Consider the following 18,927-nt stretch of genomic DNA (forward strand, 5'->3'; position numbering starts at 1 on the left):
ATTTCCAGGAAGCCCAGCAGAAGTCTGGTAAAAGCATCTTTCTTTTCAGGATTATTCTACATTCCTCTGCTGCACAAGAAACAATCAAGAACAGAGCTTAAAACACAAATAGAAATTGTTTCAGAGACCGGGGCTTAAAACACAAATAGAAATTGTTTCAGAGACCGGGGCTTAAAACACAAATAGGAATTGTTTTAGAGATTGGAACAAAGTTGTAATGGCTTCAGTTTCTCAATTGAAAAGGGATTAAACTGAAGAGGACTGAAGGTTTATTCCCATCACTGTGAGTTGTCTGACTCTGCTAATATTTCTGGGTCCCAGCTTACTCAGTGAAGAAATTGGACACACAGATCTCAAAGGACTTTTTCAAGTCCTGGAGTCTTGAGTGGAGGATCATGAAGTTCAATTTAGGAAGCAAAACTTGTGTGATCAGAGACTGAAAAGTTCACTGTCTTGATATATATAACAGCTAATTCTTTCCCTCCCTCCTTCCCTTCCTTCCTTCCTTTCTTTTTTGGCACAGGGATTGAAGCCAGGGATATTCTACCTCTGAGATATAGTCCCAGTTATTTTTATTTTAAAACAGGGTCTGGCTAGGTTGCTGAGAGCCTTGCTAAGTTGCTGAGGCTGGCCTCACACCTGTGATCCTTTTGTCTCAGCCTCCCAAGTACTGGAATTACAGGTATGTGTTGTTGCACCTGGTACTGGTGCAGGAACACATACCTGGGGGTTGAACCCATACCGGCTGTACTGGGGATTGAACCCAGGGGCATTCTACCTCTGAGCTACAATGCCAGCACTATTTTTTATTCTTTTTATTTTTGAAACAGGGTCTCACTAAGTTGCAGAAGGCCTCACAAAGTAGCCGAGTCTGTCCTCGAACCGTGATCCTCCTCTCCTGTCTCAGCCTCCCAGGTACTGGGATTACAAGCATGCACCACCATGCCTGGCTTTACAAGAGATAATTCTAAACAACCGCAGGTGATCCCTGGGCAAAGATGGAAGTAACGGAGGAGCAGTCACTGCAAAGGCCTGCTCTTTCCCTCAGATTTGTCTGTAGATGGAATGCAGTCTCAATCAAAATCAAAGCAAGTTATTTTGTAGATATTAGCAAACTGCTTCTGAAGTTTATATGGAAAGGTAAAATACTAGCCATCTCAATCCTGAAGGCGAGAAACAGCTGGAGGACTGGCACTTCCTAATTTTAAGACTTACAGTGAAGCTACAATAATCAAGACAAGGTGGGCATGGTGTCACACGCTTATCATCCCAGGACTTGGGAGGCTGAGACAGGAGGATCCCAGGTTTGCAGCCAGCCTCCACAACTTACTAGGACTCTGTTTCAAAATAAAACAATAAAAAAATAGGGCTGAGGTATACCTCTGAGGTAGAATGCCCCGGGGTTCCATCCTCAGTACCACACATACACAAAGTAATAATAATAATAATAGTAGTAATAATAATAATAATAATAATAGGATGGTCTTGGTGGAAAAATAGACAAATATCAATGAAGGCAAGTATAGCATTTGAAAATAGAACCATATAAATATAGTCAACCTTTGAAAAAAAGCAAAGACAACAGAGTAAAGTAGTAAATAAATAGCGCTATAGCAACTGAATATCCATTTGCAAAAAAATATCTACATGTAGACTTTTTATGCTCTTCACAAAAGTTAATCCAGAATGGATCCGACACCCTAATATTAAATGCAAAATTATGAAGTTCCAGAAGATTACATAGAAGAAAATCTAGAGGAACTTGGATTCGGCGATGACATTTTTAGATATGGTACCAGATGAGTACATGGAGGTCCGAAAAATTTTACACCATCGTCCGTAATTTTTATTAAAATAAAAAATGTTTGCTCTGTGGGAGATACTACCTAAAAAACAAAAAAGGAAGCCGTGAGAGAGAAGACTTCCAAAACACAAAAGTCTGAGAAATGACTGGTACCCAAAATATACAATGAACTCAAAATTCGAGAACAAGAAAGCAGACAGCCCAACTTAAAAAACGGGCAAACACCTTAACACACACACCTCACCAAAGACATATAAATTACAAGGGGCATAGGAAAAGATACTCTCCATCATAAGTCAGCCGGGAACTGCAGGTTAAAATGAGACACCACGGCACACCAGTTAGAACGACCACAATCCTGAACTCAGACAACAACAAAAACTGAGGGAAGTCAGGAGCAGCACAGTCTCATTCATCACTGGTGTGAATGCAGGAGGACAAAGTCCACCTTGGAGGAGAGTTCTGTGTTTATTACAAAACTAAGCGCATGTCACACAATCCAACAAGCATGCTCCAGTATTTATCCAAAGGAGATGGAAGCTTGTATCCACACAAAACCCTGCATATGAATGCACATAACTGGTAAACTTTGCAAGCAACCCGGGTGTCCTTCAGTGGGTAAATGGATAAACTGTGGTATATCCCAACAATGAAATATATCGTCCCAAGCCGGGCGTGGTGGCGCACGCTTGTAATCCCCACGCTTGGGAGTCAGAGACGGGAGGATCGCGCAGGTTCGAAGCCAGCCGCGCGCGCTGGTTTAGGAGACCCTGATTTCCAAATAAAAATGTAAAAATAGGTCTAGGAGTGTAGCCCGGAGGTAGAAGGGCTTCCAGGAACCCCAGTACCACCAAAAAATAAAAAATTAAAAAAAGAAATATATCGTCCCATGATAAAAAGATGTGAGTTATCCAGCCATGAAAAGACACGGAGGAGACTTAAGTGCATATTTCTGAGCACAAGAGGTCAATCTGAAAATGATCCATGCTGTACGATTCTGACTATAAAACATTCTGGGAATGACAGCTATGGAGACAGGAAGAAGATCAGTAGTTTCTAGGGGCTGGGGGGCAGGAAGGAGGGATCAGGTGTAGCATAGGGAGATTTTAAGGTACTAAAAATTCTCAATCCCAAGGTAAACTGCATTTTCGTGAATAATGCACAGATCTTGGCTCACCAATTGTTACCAACTGCGCCATTCGGGTGGGGGGAGACAATTATATGGGCTATCATACCTGTACCTTCCTCACAGTTTGCTGGGAATCTGAAACTGCACCCAAAAGTATAATCAATTAATAAAAATGTTTTCAGCGAGTGGCCCGGGCCGTGGAGGGGCTCTGGTGGCGTCTTCCACCGGCCCATGGCAGGGCTGGTTTCCCTGCTGACTCATGTTCCAGTGACTCCTGAATCACATCTCTGGAGCGTTTCTGCATTAGCAACTGGCGAGGCCCGTCACCCACATCCTGCTTACTACATTTTCCTCCCTTCTAAATTCAGGACCTGACATTTATTCTCCTGAATTTGGTCTTTTTCGATTGTCAATGATATTTCCAGCCTGTGGTGCCCGGGGTTCCGTCTCCCGACAGCTGTACCCCACCCAGCTCTGTGCAAGCTTCTATAAAAGGAAACTTCCTTCAGAGCCCACAGAAAAGAAGGAAACCCGAAGAGAGGGCAAAAGGAAGTCGTGTCAACGAACCCCTTTTCTGAAACGGAGCTGCGACCACTGACCTGCTCCCTGCTTCAGCAGCTCAGCTGCAGAATTGGCCGCTGTCTGCGGGGCGTTCTCTGCTATTTCCTCCATCGGATCTGCAGGAAGGGGTAAGAAAATACAGTAACGAGTGCTCTTCCTAACAGAGAGCCCAGCCCGTGTGACAGAGTCAACTGGATGACACAATTCCCAGAAGGTGACAGGCAACGATGGTTTCACAGACTTGAGAGTTTTTCTCCCGGACCAGAATCAATCCAGCCCATAGATATAATGTCACATTCTAAACAAAGTTAGAGATGACATGTCCTGACAATATTTTTCTGAATTAAATGTTAAAAGCCAGCTGGGAGTAGTGGCCCAGGCCCATAGTCCCAGTACTGGGTAGGCTGAAACAGGAGAATAGCAAGTTCGAGGCCAGCGTCATCAACTTAGCAAGAACCTCAAGAACTTGGTGAGACCCTGTTTCAATAATAATGATAAACACGATATATTATTTTATATATTATATATAATTATAATATTTATAGTATACTATATAATCATAACAACTTTATGTGGTAATATTAATAATTATTATAATATTGATATTAATATTAATGTAGGCATATAATATACTATAATTATTATTATAATAATGGGCTGATAGGTACAATGTCCCTGGGTTAAATCTCTAGTACCAAAATAAATAAATAAATAAATACTAAATCATAATCCCTGTTCATGGCAAGCTGAGATAGGAGGATTCCAGGTTCAAGGCCAGCCTCATCAACTTAACAAGACCCTCAGCAATTTAGGGAGACCTTGTTTCAAAATAAAAAGGGCTAGGGGGTGTGGTTTGGAGAAAGAATGTCCCTGTGTCTAATTCTAAGTACCAATAAAAAAAAAAGAAGAAGCAAAGCCACATTTACCTGTTTTTTAATTAGAGCATCCTTAGGGAAAATCATGTATGTGAAATTGGCACCGCTGAGGAAAGCTGGGACATATGACTAAACCTTTCCTGATATTCTATATCTGTTATTTTGCAAAAAAAAAAAAAAAGTTCCTTCATGTGAATTTCTTTTAATTTTTAATTTTTGTTCCATGGAAATATTTCATCAAATGCATGATGTACAGATATCTGGGGGCTCCAGCTGCCATGGGGCCTCCTCTTTCTCCTTGACTTGGGTGAACTTGGGCCTTCTCTTGGGATTACCCACAGAATTCATGTCATAGAAGAATCCTAGTCTGAGTTTTCTCTGTAGAACTTTACCAATCCCCAAAAGCAGTGAGTCTGGACCGCTCCAGGCAACCCCACACAGCCAGGCTAGCACTGTACCCGACCCTCACCCAAACTCCTACCTCTCTCTGGGATGAGCAGCTTGCAGGGCAAGGCCAGGGGCGTGATGGAATGCTGACACACCAGAGCCGTCAAGCTGCCTGCGGGGAGGACAGACCAAACAGACATCAGTGAGCGCTCCAGCTGGAGCGAAACCTCCGCGAAGGCTGAGCCCGCTCAACGTTTGCAGCCAACGGGGTGCCTTTAATGAAGGCTTGGTTCAAAACTACAAAGAAGGGACATAGTCATTGAGTCAGCCAGGGTAAGTAAAGAGAAGGGCAGCGCATTCCTAGCATAGGTGCGTCATTAGAATGAACCACATCACTTGCTGGTTCTGAACCGAGGAGGGCAAGAAAAAGATCACTAACTCTGGCTTTTACCACTCGCCATTTTGCAGACCATCCCCAGGGCCAGCTGAGGGGCAGGCCCCGAGTCACGCAGCCTGTCCAGGAATCCTGCCCATCAGCAGGGGCCTTCAATTTACAGGGAAGGAAAGATGTTCTGCGGAAGCCCTGGGCTCCTCCTCCTGTCCGTGGGATGGAGTCCCACCTCACCTCACGAGGACTCAACTGTCTGTCAACCAGGATGGTGCCTTGTAGACATCTGCCATTTTTTTAGTTTGGGGTATTGTGCTTCTATTTGTTTGGCGTTGGCAATGCTTATAAGAATTATTGGCATATCTCGTTTATCTTAAAGAATATTTCAGATGAAAGACTCAGAGCAGGGGATAGAAATCTAAGCAAAACACCACAAAGAGGACGGTCTCAAGTCTCGGGTGAGCTGGCAGAGGGAATCCAGGCCTCCTGCAGCCAGGACAGAGAAAGAAAGCTCAAGGAACTCACCGAAATAGGGTTCATTGGAGCACCCTTTCAACCGCACTCCCTTCGGGGTACACTCGATCAAAAAATGTCGGACGAGTTCATTGGACAAATCTCCAACTGAAGCAGAAATAAGAATGAAGAATTGTGAAGAAAGGGAACATGGTTAGATTTGAGAGAAAGGAGACATGAAAGGGAGGAGCTACACCCGAGAAGGCTCCTTCTAACCAAAAGTGCAGCTAGGAAGGGAAGCTGGGTGGACAGCGAGACCCGGGCAGTGTTGGGAGAGGGGCCCTCAAAGACTGTGTGAGAATTCCAGGCCACAGACAGACCACCAAATCCCTCAGGAATCCAAAGGACTAATGGTTCCCAGCATCTCAGATACAGAAAACCTGACCCATAGGAGCTCCCAAATCATGTACAAATGGTGACAAATGCTAAGGACAGTTATCAGTGTTTGGCAGGGCAGTAAAGCTTCAGAATGGGCAGTGATCATAGTCCACAGAAGGCTGCGTTGGATCAAACAGGAAAAGAACACGGGGCCATTCGGCCATGGAAGGGCAATACTGCATGACTTCCAGACCAGCCGGGACACTGGGCTAGGGTCTGGATGCCACCGTGGGAGGCAGTCAGTGGAGATGCTCCTGCTTAAATGGCGGTACCTGTCTACTGCAGGGCAGCCAGATGTGGTGGTGATGCTGGCTCTTTACTAGCTTGGTTAACTCTTCTCTCAAATCTACCCTTGGCCTGTGAACCCCAAATGCCAAGTCCAGCACAGAGGCACACGCCTATAATCCCAGTACTTGGGAGGCTGAGACAGGACGACTGCAGGTTTGAAGACAGCCTCAGTCACTTACAAGATTCTCAGCAACCTAGTGAGACTCTGTTTCAAAATAAAAAAAAATACAAAGGGTGGGGGGCATAGCTTGGGAGGTACAATGCCCCTAGGCTCAATCCCTAGAACCACAAATAAATAAATAAAGCCGCAGACACACTCCATCTTCCAGGTGAACAGATGGGTTCTAGGCACTTACCTTTCTTGTTCATCTGCAGGACAGAAGGCGGGGGCGTGGCCACCTTCATGGCCAGCCCGTAGGCCCCTCGGAAGGAGTGACTGTCGCGCACGATGAATGACCCAGGCTCTTTGTCCTTCAGCATGGCGATGGCTAGAAGGAGGGAACAGGAAGGCGTAAATGACCTCAGGGGGACAAAGCAGGGCTAGTCGTGAGCTTGGGGTGGCTCCTGGTCCATCCCTCTAAACCTCACGTTGAGATGCGATCCCCTGGGCGACGAGTGGATAAACTCAGTCTCTCAGAAGCATTAATTCCTGGGGGACTGGGTTAGTTTTCTTGAGAAAGGGTTATTACAAAGCAAGGTTGCTCATCCTGTCCCTCCTCCTCTGCGCATGCTCACTTCCCTCCTACTTTTCATTTTGATAGGAAGCAGCAAATAACTCCCACTACCATCACCCTCTCGGCCTCTACCAGCCTCCAGAACCGAGACTCAAACTTCTATTCTTTGTAAATCATCCAGTCTCCAGTGTTTTGTTATAGCAGCAGAAAACAGACTGACACAGTCCTCTTTTACAAACTGGATCAGAGAGGACCCAGCCAGGGTCCCCACCTCGACTGAAGAAGCAACATGGGCTCAGAGAATCTCTACCCTGTGCCCAGGCAGCTGATCAGGGAAAAGACAGAGAGAAAGACAGACAGAAGGACACTGGAGCCCTCAGCGTGCATCCGCCACTGGGCCTAGAGCCACCCGCTGCCAGGGCAGGATGAGAGGAAAGGCCTCTAGACCCATAACATTTCATCACTTTGGGGGCAGAACACATTTTGGTTTTTCAAATCAGGGAGAACAGTCCTTTACAGTAGCGTTTCTTTTCAGTTGTGCTGTGCCTGACCAGGGCTTGTTTTTATTACTGAAGTCTTGATTTTGCTGCTTGGTGGTCAGAGGGTGTCACGGCCTGTGGGATTTAAATTCCCACTGAATGTTGACTCTTGTAATACTAACATGTGACAAATTATACTCCAAAGAAGTTATTCTGCTTGTTTTGTTGGGGTTTTTTTGTATCTCCCTGAAATGTCATTCATTGTAGCTTTTCTGGAAAAGTACACCCCAAAGTTAAATGGAAGAGTTCAGCTGAAAAAATCCCCACTTAGAGCCAAGCATGGTAGTACACACTTGTAATCCCATCATTTGGGAGGTATACAGGAGGATTGAGGTTCGCGGCCAGCATCAGCTACTTATAGTGAGGTCCTCTGCAACTTAGTGAGACCGTGTTTCAAAATAAAGAATAAAAATAGGGCTGGGGTGTAGCTCAGAGGTAGAATGTCCCTGGGTTCCATCCCTAGTATTGAAAAAAAAAAAATCCCCACCTAAGATGCGCCTTTGCTGTTTGGAGATGAGATCCACCAAGCAAACCATTTTAAACGTGTGATGGAGGCCAGGCAGCTGATGTCGCTGTGGCTGAGATGTTGAATGTCCTCCTTGGTTCCCAGAGTAAGGCTCAGTTGCAAGGGTATTAATACTGGGAGGTAATAGAAATTTTGAAAAATGGAGCCTGAGGAGGTTTCTAGGTTATTGGAAGGGGGTTCCTTGGAGACCATGGGATCCAGGTCTCTTCCTTGCATTTTCTTGTTGGCTTGTGGTGTAAATGGTTTCGTAAGGAAATACTCCAACCATAATGCACCACCCTTGCAAGAGGCCCAAAGCAATGAGACAACCTGACCTCGGACAGGAACCTCAAGACTATGGGCCGACACAAACCTTTTTTCTTTATAAGCTAATTGCCTCGGTATTTTGTGAGAGTGACAGAAAGCTGACTGATACAGATGGGAGTGGAGACCACCACTTATCACGTATCTGCCAGGTGCCAACGATGGTGAAAACTCCCACTTGATATCTCTCAACAACCCTATGAGGCAGCTGCTCTCTACTCTGCCAAGGAGTTGAGTGATGTGTTCCAACTCTAGACTGTCTGCTTCCGAAGTGCTCTGCCACTGTAACACTGCACAGTGAGAAATGGGGTGGCCCGGGCCAGCACATCATTGTGGTCCAGAGGGCGGTGCCAGCAAAACAAGAGGGTCTGCTCAGAGGTCTACTGAACACGGAGCTGGTAAAGCACCTCTCAGCCCAGCTAGGCTAGTGTCAAGGTGGCAGGGCCACAACCATCCGACGGGGCTGCTGGCAGCAAGAGCACAGCCTCCGGGTGTGTGGAGGCCCCAGGCTGGTTGAGCAACTTCTCCCAAGGACCAATTTAGGAAGTAGAAATCTTCCCAGACCCAGGGCTCCCTCCACACACACATACTTCCATTTAAGAATGTCAATAGCTTCATTGAGCTCATGGGAAGAGATTCACATTCTTACAATTTCGATTAGCTCCGTAATCGGGTGGCAGAATCTCAATGACAAAGTTGTCCAGTGCCATTTCTTTCAGTGATTCAATAATTCATTTCTGGACATTTCTGAGACATGATCCTAAGGAGGGAACACGAGGATTTTTTTCTTCTGAAGTTGAGAAAAACAGGCTCCGAGTAGCCACATGGGCTTCGTGCCAGCTCTGGGAAGCTTGTGACTCCTCACCGATTCCCTTTCCCAGTTCAGCACCCACCAAGTGGCGCCTGGAATTTGTTTCCTAGGGATCCCGACCCTCATTTCCCAGTCGCTGCAGGCATGGCCTTCTCCCTCTACAGTGATCCGCTGAGAAATACCAGGCGCCCTGAGCTCTGCCTGCTGACCAAATCTGATTTCCAGAGGAGTGAGAATAGCATGTCCTTGAAAGCAGAGAGCAGCGGTACCGGACTGTGGGGACCTGTGAGTTCTGCTAAAATAACACCTGTCACTCCAGGGGCTTCCTCCTCACATTTCCTATTTTAAATGTTCCCCAGAGTGCATATGTTGAAGGCTTGGTGCCTGGCCTGTGGCACTGTTGGAGGTGGTGGGATCTTTAAGAGGTGGAGACTTATCGGGAGGAAGTTAGATCATTGGGTTCGCACGCTTGAAGGGGATACTGGAAACCTCTTTCCCTTCCTCACTTCATTTCTGCTTCCTACTACTTGCTTTCACTGTGAGATACAGTCCCAGGCCCCAAAGCAATGGAGACAGACAAACGTGAACTGAAACCGTGAAGCCATGAGCCAAAGCAGACCACTCCTCCTTCCTAGTTGTATACCTTGGGCTTTTTGTCCACACAATTAAAGGCTGGCCACCACTCACCCCCACGAGGAGGGCTGGCTGCTAGAAACAGCTCACTGCCTCCAACCGGGACAGCTATTCAATTCTGGTAAAAAGTGACTCATAACTTAGTTGCTTAAATATATTAATGACTTCATGATAAATATGTCGTAAGATGGAAAAGCTAGCCCTGACTTCATCATCACACATAATATATATATATATATATATATAATATACACACACACACATTTGGCGAATCATCACACAGTACTCCAAACATATAATTGTATGTGTGCCAATTTTAAAAAGAAAAAATAAAGAGGAAGAAATTTAAAATTTTTTTATGATTCCAAACTTTTAAAAACAGCCTTGAAGCTGGACCACACAGAAGGATGCTGATTGGTTTGCCTGTGAGGCAGCTGGTTAAGGTCCTTTCTCAGAGGCAAGTAGCAAACACAGTGTGGCCTGCTCTAACCCAGCCCACGCCACGGTCCTGGTCCTTCGATGTCCCAGGCGGTGGATTAAGCCAACATTCCAGGGTGCCCTGCCCTGGCCCACATACCTTGCTCTCTGGAAATATCCGCCTTGTACCAGAACTTGGAAGTGTCTTGAACAAATTTGACAATCACAAGCTTATCGCTTGGACTATCTATAAAGAAAAAAATTTTAAAACATTGTGAAGAACTTTTTTTTTTTTTTTTTGCACCTGCTCCCTGTGGTAACTCTAAGTCTGTATCTCCTGCCTGGGGTCAAAGGAGGATGAGCTTGCTCTCAGGGGAAGGAACACTCCATCTGAAATGACCAAGTTGCAGGAGATAGGGACTATTCCACAAGACAGAAAAGAGACGATATAATACTTTGGGACTTTGCAGTCTGTGCTCAAAATGTTTAGGAAGTTAGGATGCAGAAAGTAAGGCTGACGTTGAATAATCAGCATCTTATTGCTTCTATAGACTGGAAAGCTTTCATTTGATTCAATTTATTTAATTAAATTCAATTATATTTTGGATGAATTCATTTAATTGGAAAAAAAGAAAGTAATTTTCACAGTGTGGTGTTATGAGTATAAAGATAAGATGTGCCGGTCAGCATTTGATACTACTGGGATGGATGGGAGACAGACAGACACAGAAGCCGTGGAGGATTACTGGGGAGCACCGTGTCTGCATCTGGCTCCTGGCTGCCAAGGTGGGAGGGACCCTCAACAGCTCTGGACTTCTGCAGGGTGCTTGGCACCTGAGATGCACACTCAGGTCAGCTTAAATGGTGAATCCCACACTTCCTTTGCTGGGCCCATAGCCATATGTAATCACATACCTGGCAAAGGTGAGGCTCCTTCCAAAGGCTTGGAAAAGTCTGGAAGGACGTTGGGGAAGGGGATGCTGATAGTGCTCCCGCTGTGGGGACTGGAGAAGCCACTGGAGGAGGGAGAGACTGAGCCCAAGGACCGATCCCCCTCAGAGGCCCGCTTCTTCTCAGGGAGGGGCGGCTGCCCAGGGAGGGTCACTGCTTGGCCCTGCAGACCAGGACTGTGGTGGCCGCTATGTCCAGGTGTCGCCGTGAGAAAGCTGTGGGGCAGAAAGCCATTGTCGGCAGCCCCCGTGGCTGTCAGCGAGATGCCAGAGGCTGGTGATGCCCCATGTGAGTTGGCCAACAAGGCCCCTGGGTCCTCGCCGGGTGGAAGGCCACTTCCCACCACGGCAGTGCTGAAGCCGGGGAAGGCCTGGCTGCTTGGGGGGACCAGAGCGTCTGGTGGCTCCCCCAGGCACAGCTCATGGGTGTGGAAAGAAGCCTGGAGCTCCGAGGATGGGAAGCAGGACAGTCCTTGGGGGTCCTGGCCAGGGCTGGAGAACTCGCTGGTGCCAAGGGGACTTCCAGAGGGCCGGCTGCTCCCCAGCAGAGACAGGGTGGCTTTGGGGCTGCTCTCTACCCACTGGCGTTCAGCAGAAGACAGGCTGTGCAAAAGACAGGGCGGCCACCAGAGAACATAAGTTACACTGAGACACCTGGAAATCACCAGACATGGGGAAGGCAGGCTGCGGGAAATTGGGTGCTCGGGCTCACTGGGCAGCCCAGATAGTATGGGAGTCCTCCTCAATATCTGTTTCAGTTACCCAGGGCCAACCTTGGTCTGAAAATATCAAATGGAAAGTCCCAGAAGTAAACAATGGATACGTTTTATGAGTGCCGTTCAAAGTAGTATGAAGAAATCTTAAGTGGTCTGGCTGCATCTCCCATGGGATGTGAACCATCCCTCTGTGCAATGTTTCTGCCCGGTATATGCTACCTGCACACCAGGCACTCACTGGCTTGCATGATTACAGGATCCACTGACGTAGCATCGGAGTGCCTGTGTTCAAGTGACCCCGATTTGCTTATCATGGCTTCAAGAGGCAAGAGTTTGGCAATTCAGACATGCCCAACAGAAGCCTTATAAGGGCCACTGTTAAACCAAAGGATGAAAATTTATCATGGGTATATATGCATAGAAAAAATCCATAGTATATATAGATTGGTCTCATCCATGGTTTCAGGCCTCCACTGGGAATGTATTTCCTATAAATAATGGAGGGAACACGTGTATTGAATATTACCACACATTTAGGAACATAGAAAGACAGCTAAGACCACAAGGTACTTCACATACACTTATTTAAATTAGCAAACATCAGGTACAAATGGTCCACAGGTGGAGACGAGGCTTTGGCGAGGACTCCCTTTATTTTTATTTTTATTTTTATTTTTATTTTTATTTATTTTTATTTTGCTGTACCAGGGATGAAACCCAGGGGCATTGTACCTCCTAGCTACAACCCCAGCTTTTTTTTTTTTTTAAGTCTTTTTATTTTTTTAAACAGGGTCTCACAGAGTTGCAAAGGGCCTAAGTAGCTGAGGCTATCCTCAAACTGTGATCCTCCCATCTCTGCCTCCCGAATTCTGGGATTACAAGCCTGCGCCACCACTCCCAGCCTGAAGCCCCTCTATTTTAAGGCAAAAAGAGATAACATAGAGCACAGTGCAGAGGAGGAATCAAGTGCACATACAATAAATGTAACTGAACTTGCTTCTACGTGGGGCCACAGGAACAGCCCTGCTCACGGCTCATCTTCAAGCCAGTGACTTTGTAAAGCAGTAAAGACCATTTCTGTCTGTTGCTTTCTTTCTGCCCTGGCAATCTCCCTACCAAATCTCCTGTATTTCCTGTGTGCTTCTCCATTTCTCTACACTCCAGCACATCAACCCCGTCTCCTGAGCAGCACTTCCATCCCCGTACCACACTGACCCCAGGCTTGGGCAGGGGTGCCTTCTTGAGCCCTGCTCCAGTCTCTACACCCCTCTCTACCCCTTAGCTCAGCACTGTCGGCTATCAAGAGAGCTCCTGCAAGTTTAGAAACAAAAATCACATGATCATTTCAATAGATGCTGAAAAAGCATTCGATAAAATCCAACATCCATTTATGCTAAAAGCACTGCAGAGAATCGGAATAGAAGAAACATACCTCAACATCATAAAGGCATTCTACAATAGGCCCACATCCAACATCATATTAAATGGGGGAAAATAAAGAACTCCCCCCCAAAACAGGAACAATACAAGGATGTCCGTTATCACCACTTCTTTTTGATATAGTACTTGAGACTCTAGTCAGAGCAATAAGGCAAGAAAAGGAAATCCAAGGATACAAATAGGAAAGAAAAACTTTCACTATTTGCAGATGACATGATACTCTACTTAGAAGATCCAACAAACTCACCCAAAAGGATTATAGAACTGATCATCAAATAGAGGCCCATCTTCTTACCTCTCTCTCCTCTGGCCGGGGCCGTTGCTTGAAATTGTGCAGGAAGAAGCAAAAGCCTGCTGGAAGCTAGGTGTGGAAGGCGTGTCAGCCCGAAGCATCGGGGGTTTGGGTCCAATGGGGCTCTCTGACATCACCACGGTGTGGCTGAGAACCTCAGGGCAGCCTCGTAGTTCTGCATCAGGGAAACAGAAAGTGGGAGAGGCTTAATGATGCCATCCGAGGGCTCACACCCTCACCCATCTTGCCGGTTCTCTAAGGAAAGGTGCTGGTTTCTCGGTTGTCCAAGGCTACAGCGAGCTGCGATGCCCCCGCTGGGCTGAAGGAGGTGGCTCTGCACCGCTCTGTGCAGGTTCCCTGGTGGCTGGTCTTCCCCATACGCATGGTCCACCAGGCTGGCTACCCCAGCTGCTGGAGTCGCCAACCCTGCGGCCACATGCGTGGAACACAGGGGCCAGCGCCCAGCTGATCCTCCCAGGCTCGACTCCCAACGGTGACCCCCAACGGTAACCGACAGGTTCAGCCCTTCCTGTCCGTGGCTCAGCCATCCTCACTTCAGAGACGGAGAGCTTTTCTTTGAAAACCAGAAGGCAACTTCCCCACAGAAAAACCCACTTCTCTCCCGTAATTGGCCCCACAGCCCTGGCGTCCTTGACCTTCCTGTGTTCTGCCCTGTTGGGTGAGTGACTTGGCTCCTGCCTGGTCAATGACTATGAGGGTGTAAACCTGAGCCATAATCACACTATGTGTGTGTGTGTGTGTGTGTGTGTGTGTGTGTGTGTGTGTGAGAGAGAGAGAGAGAGAGAGAGAGAGAGAGAGAGAGAGAGAGAGAAGAAGAAGAAGAAGAAGAAGAAGAAGAAGAAGAAGAAGAAGAGGAGGAGGAGGAGGAGGAGGAGGAGGAGGAGGAGGAGGAGGAGGAGGAGGGAGGAGGGAGGAGGGAGGAAGGAAAAAGGAGAGGAGAGATGGGGGTTCAGGCCTCCCAATGCAGCCAGGATTGGGAGGGCAGAGATGGCAAGAAAAAAAGGGGGCTTGTAGCAAACTTTCCTGAGTCCTGAGCTGTAGAGATCAGGGCCACAGCCTAGTAGCCAAGACAAAGGTGGCTGCTGAGAATTTAAGAATTTAAGAGGATAAGCCAGGGCTTTGGCAGTCTCTTGGTGGGTGCCAAGTAACAAAAATTAGGAGCGGGAGATACACCTAGGAAGAGCGGCTCTTGCAATAACTGGGTGGGGGGAGACATACCTGAAAGACTGTAACCTAAGAACATGAGTATCGCAGACGGGTCAGCCTGGTGAAGAATTACGTCACTCTCTGGAGAATACCACGCCCTCCCCGCCAACCCCCTCCATCTTCCTGTGATTTTTGACACAATAGCAAATCTTGAATAAAAAAGTCACTTGACAAGTGAAAACCAAGATCACAAGGGAAGAAAGAACAACAACAAAGACACACACACTATTGTGGCTGATGCAAAAATCGGAGTTAAGGGACACCAAATGTAAAACAACTACCCGTTCAAGAACACAGAGGACACAGCAATGCCCACGTCTCCAGAGAACTGAAGTCCTCAAGAAGAATTAAATGGACACCTTAGAATTTAAAAACAAAATGAATGAAATGAGTGTGTAGTCAATGGTGTGTGTGTGTGTGTGTGTGTGTGTGCGCGTGCGCGCACGTTGAGTGTGTTTGTGTGATACATATACACTGGGGAATGAACCCAGGGGAAGTCTACCTCCAAGACACATCCCAGAACTATCTTATTTTTTAGTTTGAAATGGAGTCTCACTCAGTTGCTGAGGGACTCACTAAGCTGCTGAGGCTGGCATCAAACATCTGATTTCCTGTCTTACTCTCCCCAGTGCTGGGCAGGCCTGTGCCACCCACCTGGCTCGGTCAATGGTTTTATCAGTGGACTAGACACCCTACAGGAAATGACCAGTGGACAGGGGAAAAGGTAGGAAAATCCAGACAGCAAGCACCCCAGGGGAAGAAAAGGAAACGCAGAAGAAAGCACAGAGACCCAGGCCACATGGTTAGAAATGGGAGCCCAGGACAAAGTAGAGCCCACGGAGGGACGAGACACTGAATGAAAGAGAAGGAACATTAGGAAAGGTGTTTACTGAGAATATACACAAAGTATATCAAATCACAAGTTAAAAAAAAAACCAAGAAAAATCCATGACACCTATGCAAGAAAAGTTCAAAGAAAACTGCACAGAAGCATTTAATAAGACTTCTGAAAAATCAAAGACAAAAATCTTCAATACAATGTTTTGTCCATTTTGGAGACAAAGAAGAAACACCAATTTTAGTGTTTTTTTTTCAATACTTGATAAATATCTCATTTTATGAAAACAGACCATGAATGTTTTCTTTGTATAAACTCAGTGAGATCCTCGGGAGTGCGCAGCCTCCCACATTCAAAAATAAATACCCCACCATCACCCCAGGGCCAGGGCTGGGCTGCAGTCAGGATAGGACCATGTCTCTTGCTAGGATTATCTGTGAATTCCTGGGGCAGATGCAGCTGTCTTACAACTGTGTGACTGCCCTGTCCTAGTGCGAACCACCGTAAATATCATAAAATAAATGTTCCATACATTAACTGCCTAACCGGATGGTATCCCCAGCCCATCCTGCAATTCTTTAGATTGAAGCTGATTTAGGAGAACGGAGATGTGTAACATTGCGAACCACCCCTTCATACCCTCATTTCTCTTCCTGATGGTAACTTAACTTCATTCAAGTCTGCCTGTATTTCTTCTTCATTGAAGATATGTTTGCTGAGTATCCCTGTCTACAGGAGATACATGGCAGGGCAGGAGAGAGAAACCCAAAAAAGCAATCGAGCAACCTCAGGTCCTGCCCTCCCAACCATTCACCAGGAACAAGACAGGCACTTCAGGAGCAGCCTGTGGGTTCCAGAGAGATCAGCATGGAGGCCTGCTTGTGAAAGCCTCACAGGCTTTCTGGGGGAAGTGACATTTGACAAGACAGAAAGGACGGGCAGAGTTCTGACAGCCCAAACTGGTGCCACAGCCTAAAAGATCTGTAGCCTAAGGGCAGCTCGTGGCACAGGAGCCCACGCACCTGCACTCTGTGCTCTGAACTGGCACCTGCAGGAACTCCAGGGCATGCATGCCATGAATAAACGCATGTGTGAATAATGGGTGGATGGATAAATGAATGGATGGACGAATGGATGGATGGATGGACGGATGGACGGATGGATGGATGGACAGATGAGCACAGGCTTAGAGGCAGAGGCAAAAATGCAGAAATAATGTGGAATTCCTATGCCAGGGCCTGGCTCAGGTGTGGGTAGAAGGAGGTGTAGGAATTGATCCAGTCCCCAGAATTCTCATCCCAAGGAACAGCATAGAACTTTGGGATGAGAAAAGCTGTTTATCAATGAAGTTTATGTGTCTGCCTCAGGATCACACCTGAGGGCGTAGAATAAGCACAGTCCTCGGCACCACTCCCAGGACCACCCTTGGGCTTCCCCTCACGTTGACCTCAGAGATACCCACGCGGCACAGCTCAGGCCAAGACCCAGAAGTCCCAAGCCCATTCCCGTGGCGCCAGAGACTTTCACCAAATGGGGAGAGGCGGGAAGAAAATAAAGTCCTACTTTGTCCCTGTTGTGGCAGTGTTTGTCCCAGAACATAGCAAGCTCAGCGCTTCCGTGAACACAGCTTTGTTTATCCTCCTCCTGGCCCCAGCCAGCGCCAGTGGCTGACCAGTTCCCTTTCGGCATATGGTCCCTGGCCGGGCCACAGGACTCAAGTTGTCCAAGCCCCAAAAGCCATGTTGTGCCAGCCTGCAGAAGGGGAGACCTGGGCATCCTGTACCTTTTGCAGACCCCAGCCCCCGCCTGTGCTCATCAACACAGCCCCCTGCGCTGCCCCACACCACAGCAATCAGCCCCCAACCACAGGTAAGTGGGGCGTGGCCATCGCTCGGGGCAGCAGAGTTACTACCAAATTCAGTGACTGCGTTTGCAGTCTGCAAAGGGGACGTTGGTGGCCTTTTCACTTCACGCGGTGCTTGCATCCTGCAGAAACATATATTTCTGCTGTCTTTGGCTGCAGCCTCTGTTCACTGGTGAGGAGGCACTAACCTAGAAGTACCCTGGAAAATTCCCCCCGACCACAGATAAAAGCCCCATTTAAATAAGACAGACTACAGCCCTTTCTACAGGACTAAATTCATTTGTAGAAATTCACTCATCAGAAGAGCAGACAGAATTGTTAGCAGTACGTGTGCGCGCACGCGCGCACGGAACTTGAGATGGAACCCAGGGCTTTGTACACGACAGACAAGCTCCGCCACCGAGCTCCACCCCCAGCCCTGTTGATGTGGCGGCTGTTTGGTGCATGTGGGGTTCTGGGTTTAACTGCAGAAGGAACCTTAAAAGTGAGGTAGGTGTGCACACTGAGCTCCTTGTCCACTGGGCGCCAGGACTCAGTTTCCCCAACTCTGCTCTTAACTGCAAGCTCCTTCCAACTGCTCCTTCCTAGGACCACAGGCTCGTCCATAAGATGCTTTTGCCAAAGCGTGGGAGGGCCAGGCAGAAACACGGAAAGCCATTGAGACGCGCTCACGCACAGTTAGGGCCCCGCTTCCCAACAGGATTGTCGCAGGCCCCTCACAGATGTCTCTTTTAGCTCGAGAGCCTCCTCAGACACAGCCCCCTTCCTGTTCTTAATTCTCACATTTTCCCTCTGCGGCTCCAACCCGGAGGCAAAGGCTTTACGCTGTCCGCATTTGGAAGCCCAGCCTCATCTAGCTTTCTGGTTTTTGCCCCCTGCTAGCCGGTATCTGCTGGGGTGAGTACCCGCGGAGGCCATCGCGGCCTGGAGCCCTCCCAGGCAGGACCGGAACTCGGGGGCACGTGCCTGGCCTCCTGGGGCCTCCGGAATGCCTGTCCTGGTGTCCTCTCGACTTCCACTTCCTCTACCCAGAGGAGGTGAGAGGGGGTCACTGGCTGTTTTCCAGAGGGTCTATTTTTATGCTTTCTTTCAAGCAACTGAAGCAGGGTTCCGTGGGAAGCTGAAAGCCACTTGTTCTTCATTGGCCCCGATTGACGGGCTCCTATGTTAAAAGGAAGAGGAGAAAACCAGAGCGACAGACGGGGCCTGGCCCTTTTCTGCCCTCCTGAAGCCTGGCCCCAGCCCTCAGCCTGAGTGGGGAGGAAACTGCCAGGCCATTAAACTTATAAGGACCAGCACCCCGGGGCCTGGGGTCCCCTGCCTCCCTCAGAGGAACTGAGACTTGTCAAACAAAGTGCAGGGCTCACAGATGAC

General features: G+C 47.7%; 1 protein-coding gene across 2 annotated transcripts in view; it reads right to left on the reverse strand.

The window, feature by feature from the left end:
* TNS3 (tensin 3) overlaps positions 1 to 18,927 on the reverse strand; it is a gene marked incomplete at both ends in the record, with an annotated part of 191,523 nt that overhangs the window by 5,614 nt on the left and 166,982 nt on the right. For both annotated transcript variants that reach the window (XM_080701412.1, XM_080701413.1), the window contains 7 exons: positions 3,533 to 3,610; positions 4,851 to 4,928; positions 5,670 to 5,765; positions 6,680 to 6,811; positions 10,387 to 10,473; positions 11,142 to 11,779; positions 13,628 to 13,799. In XM_080701412.1, coding sequence (XP_080557538.1) covers positions 3,533 to 3,610; positions 4,851 to 4,928; positions 5,670 to 5,765; positions 6,680 to 6,811; positions 10,387 to 10,473; positions 11,142 to 11,779; positions 13,628 to 13,799 — 1,281 coding nt within the window. The remainder of the gene's footprint in view (positions 1 to 3,532; positions 3,611 to 4,850; positions 4,929 to 5,669; positions 5,766 to 6,679; positions 6,812 to 10,386; positions 10,474 to 11,141; positions 11,780 to 13,627; positions 13,800 to 18,927) is intronic.

The sequence above is a fragment of the Muscardinus avellanarius genome, assembly GCF_963383645.1.
Source record: "Muscardinus avellanarius genome assembly, chromosome: 9".
NCBI classification, from domain to species: domain Eukaryota; kingdom Metazoa; phylum Chordata; class Mammalia; order Rodentia; family Gliridae; genus Muscardinus; species Muscardinus avellanarius.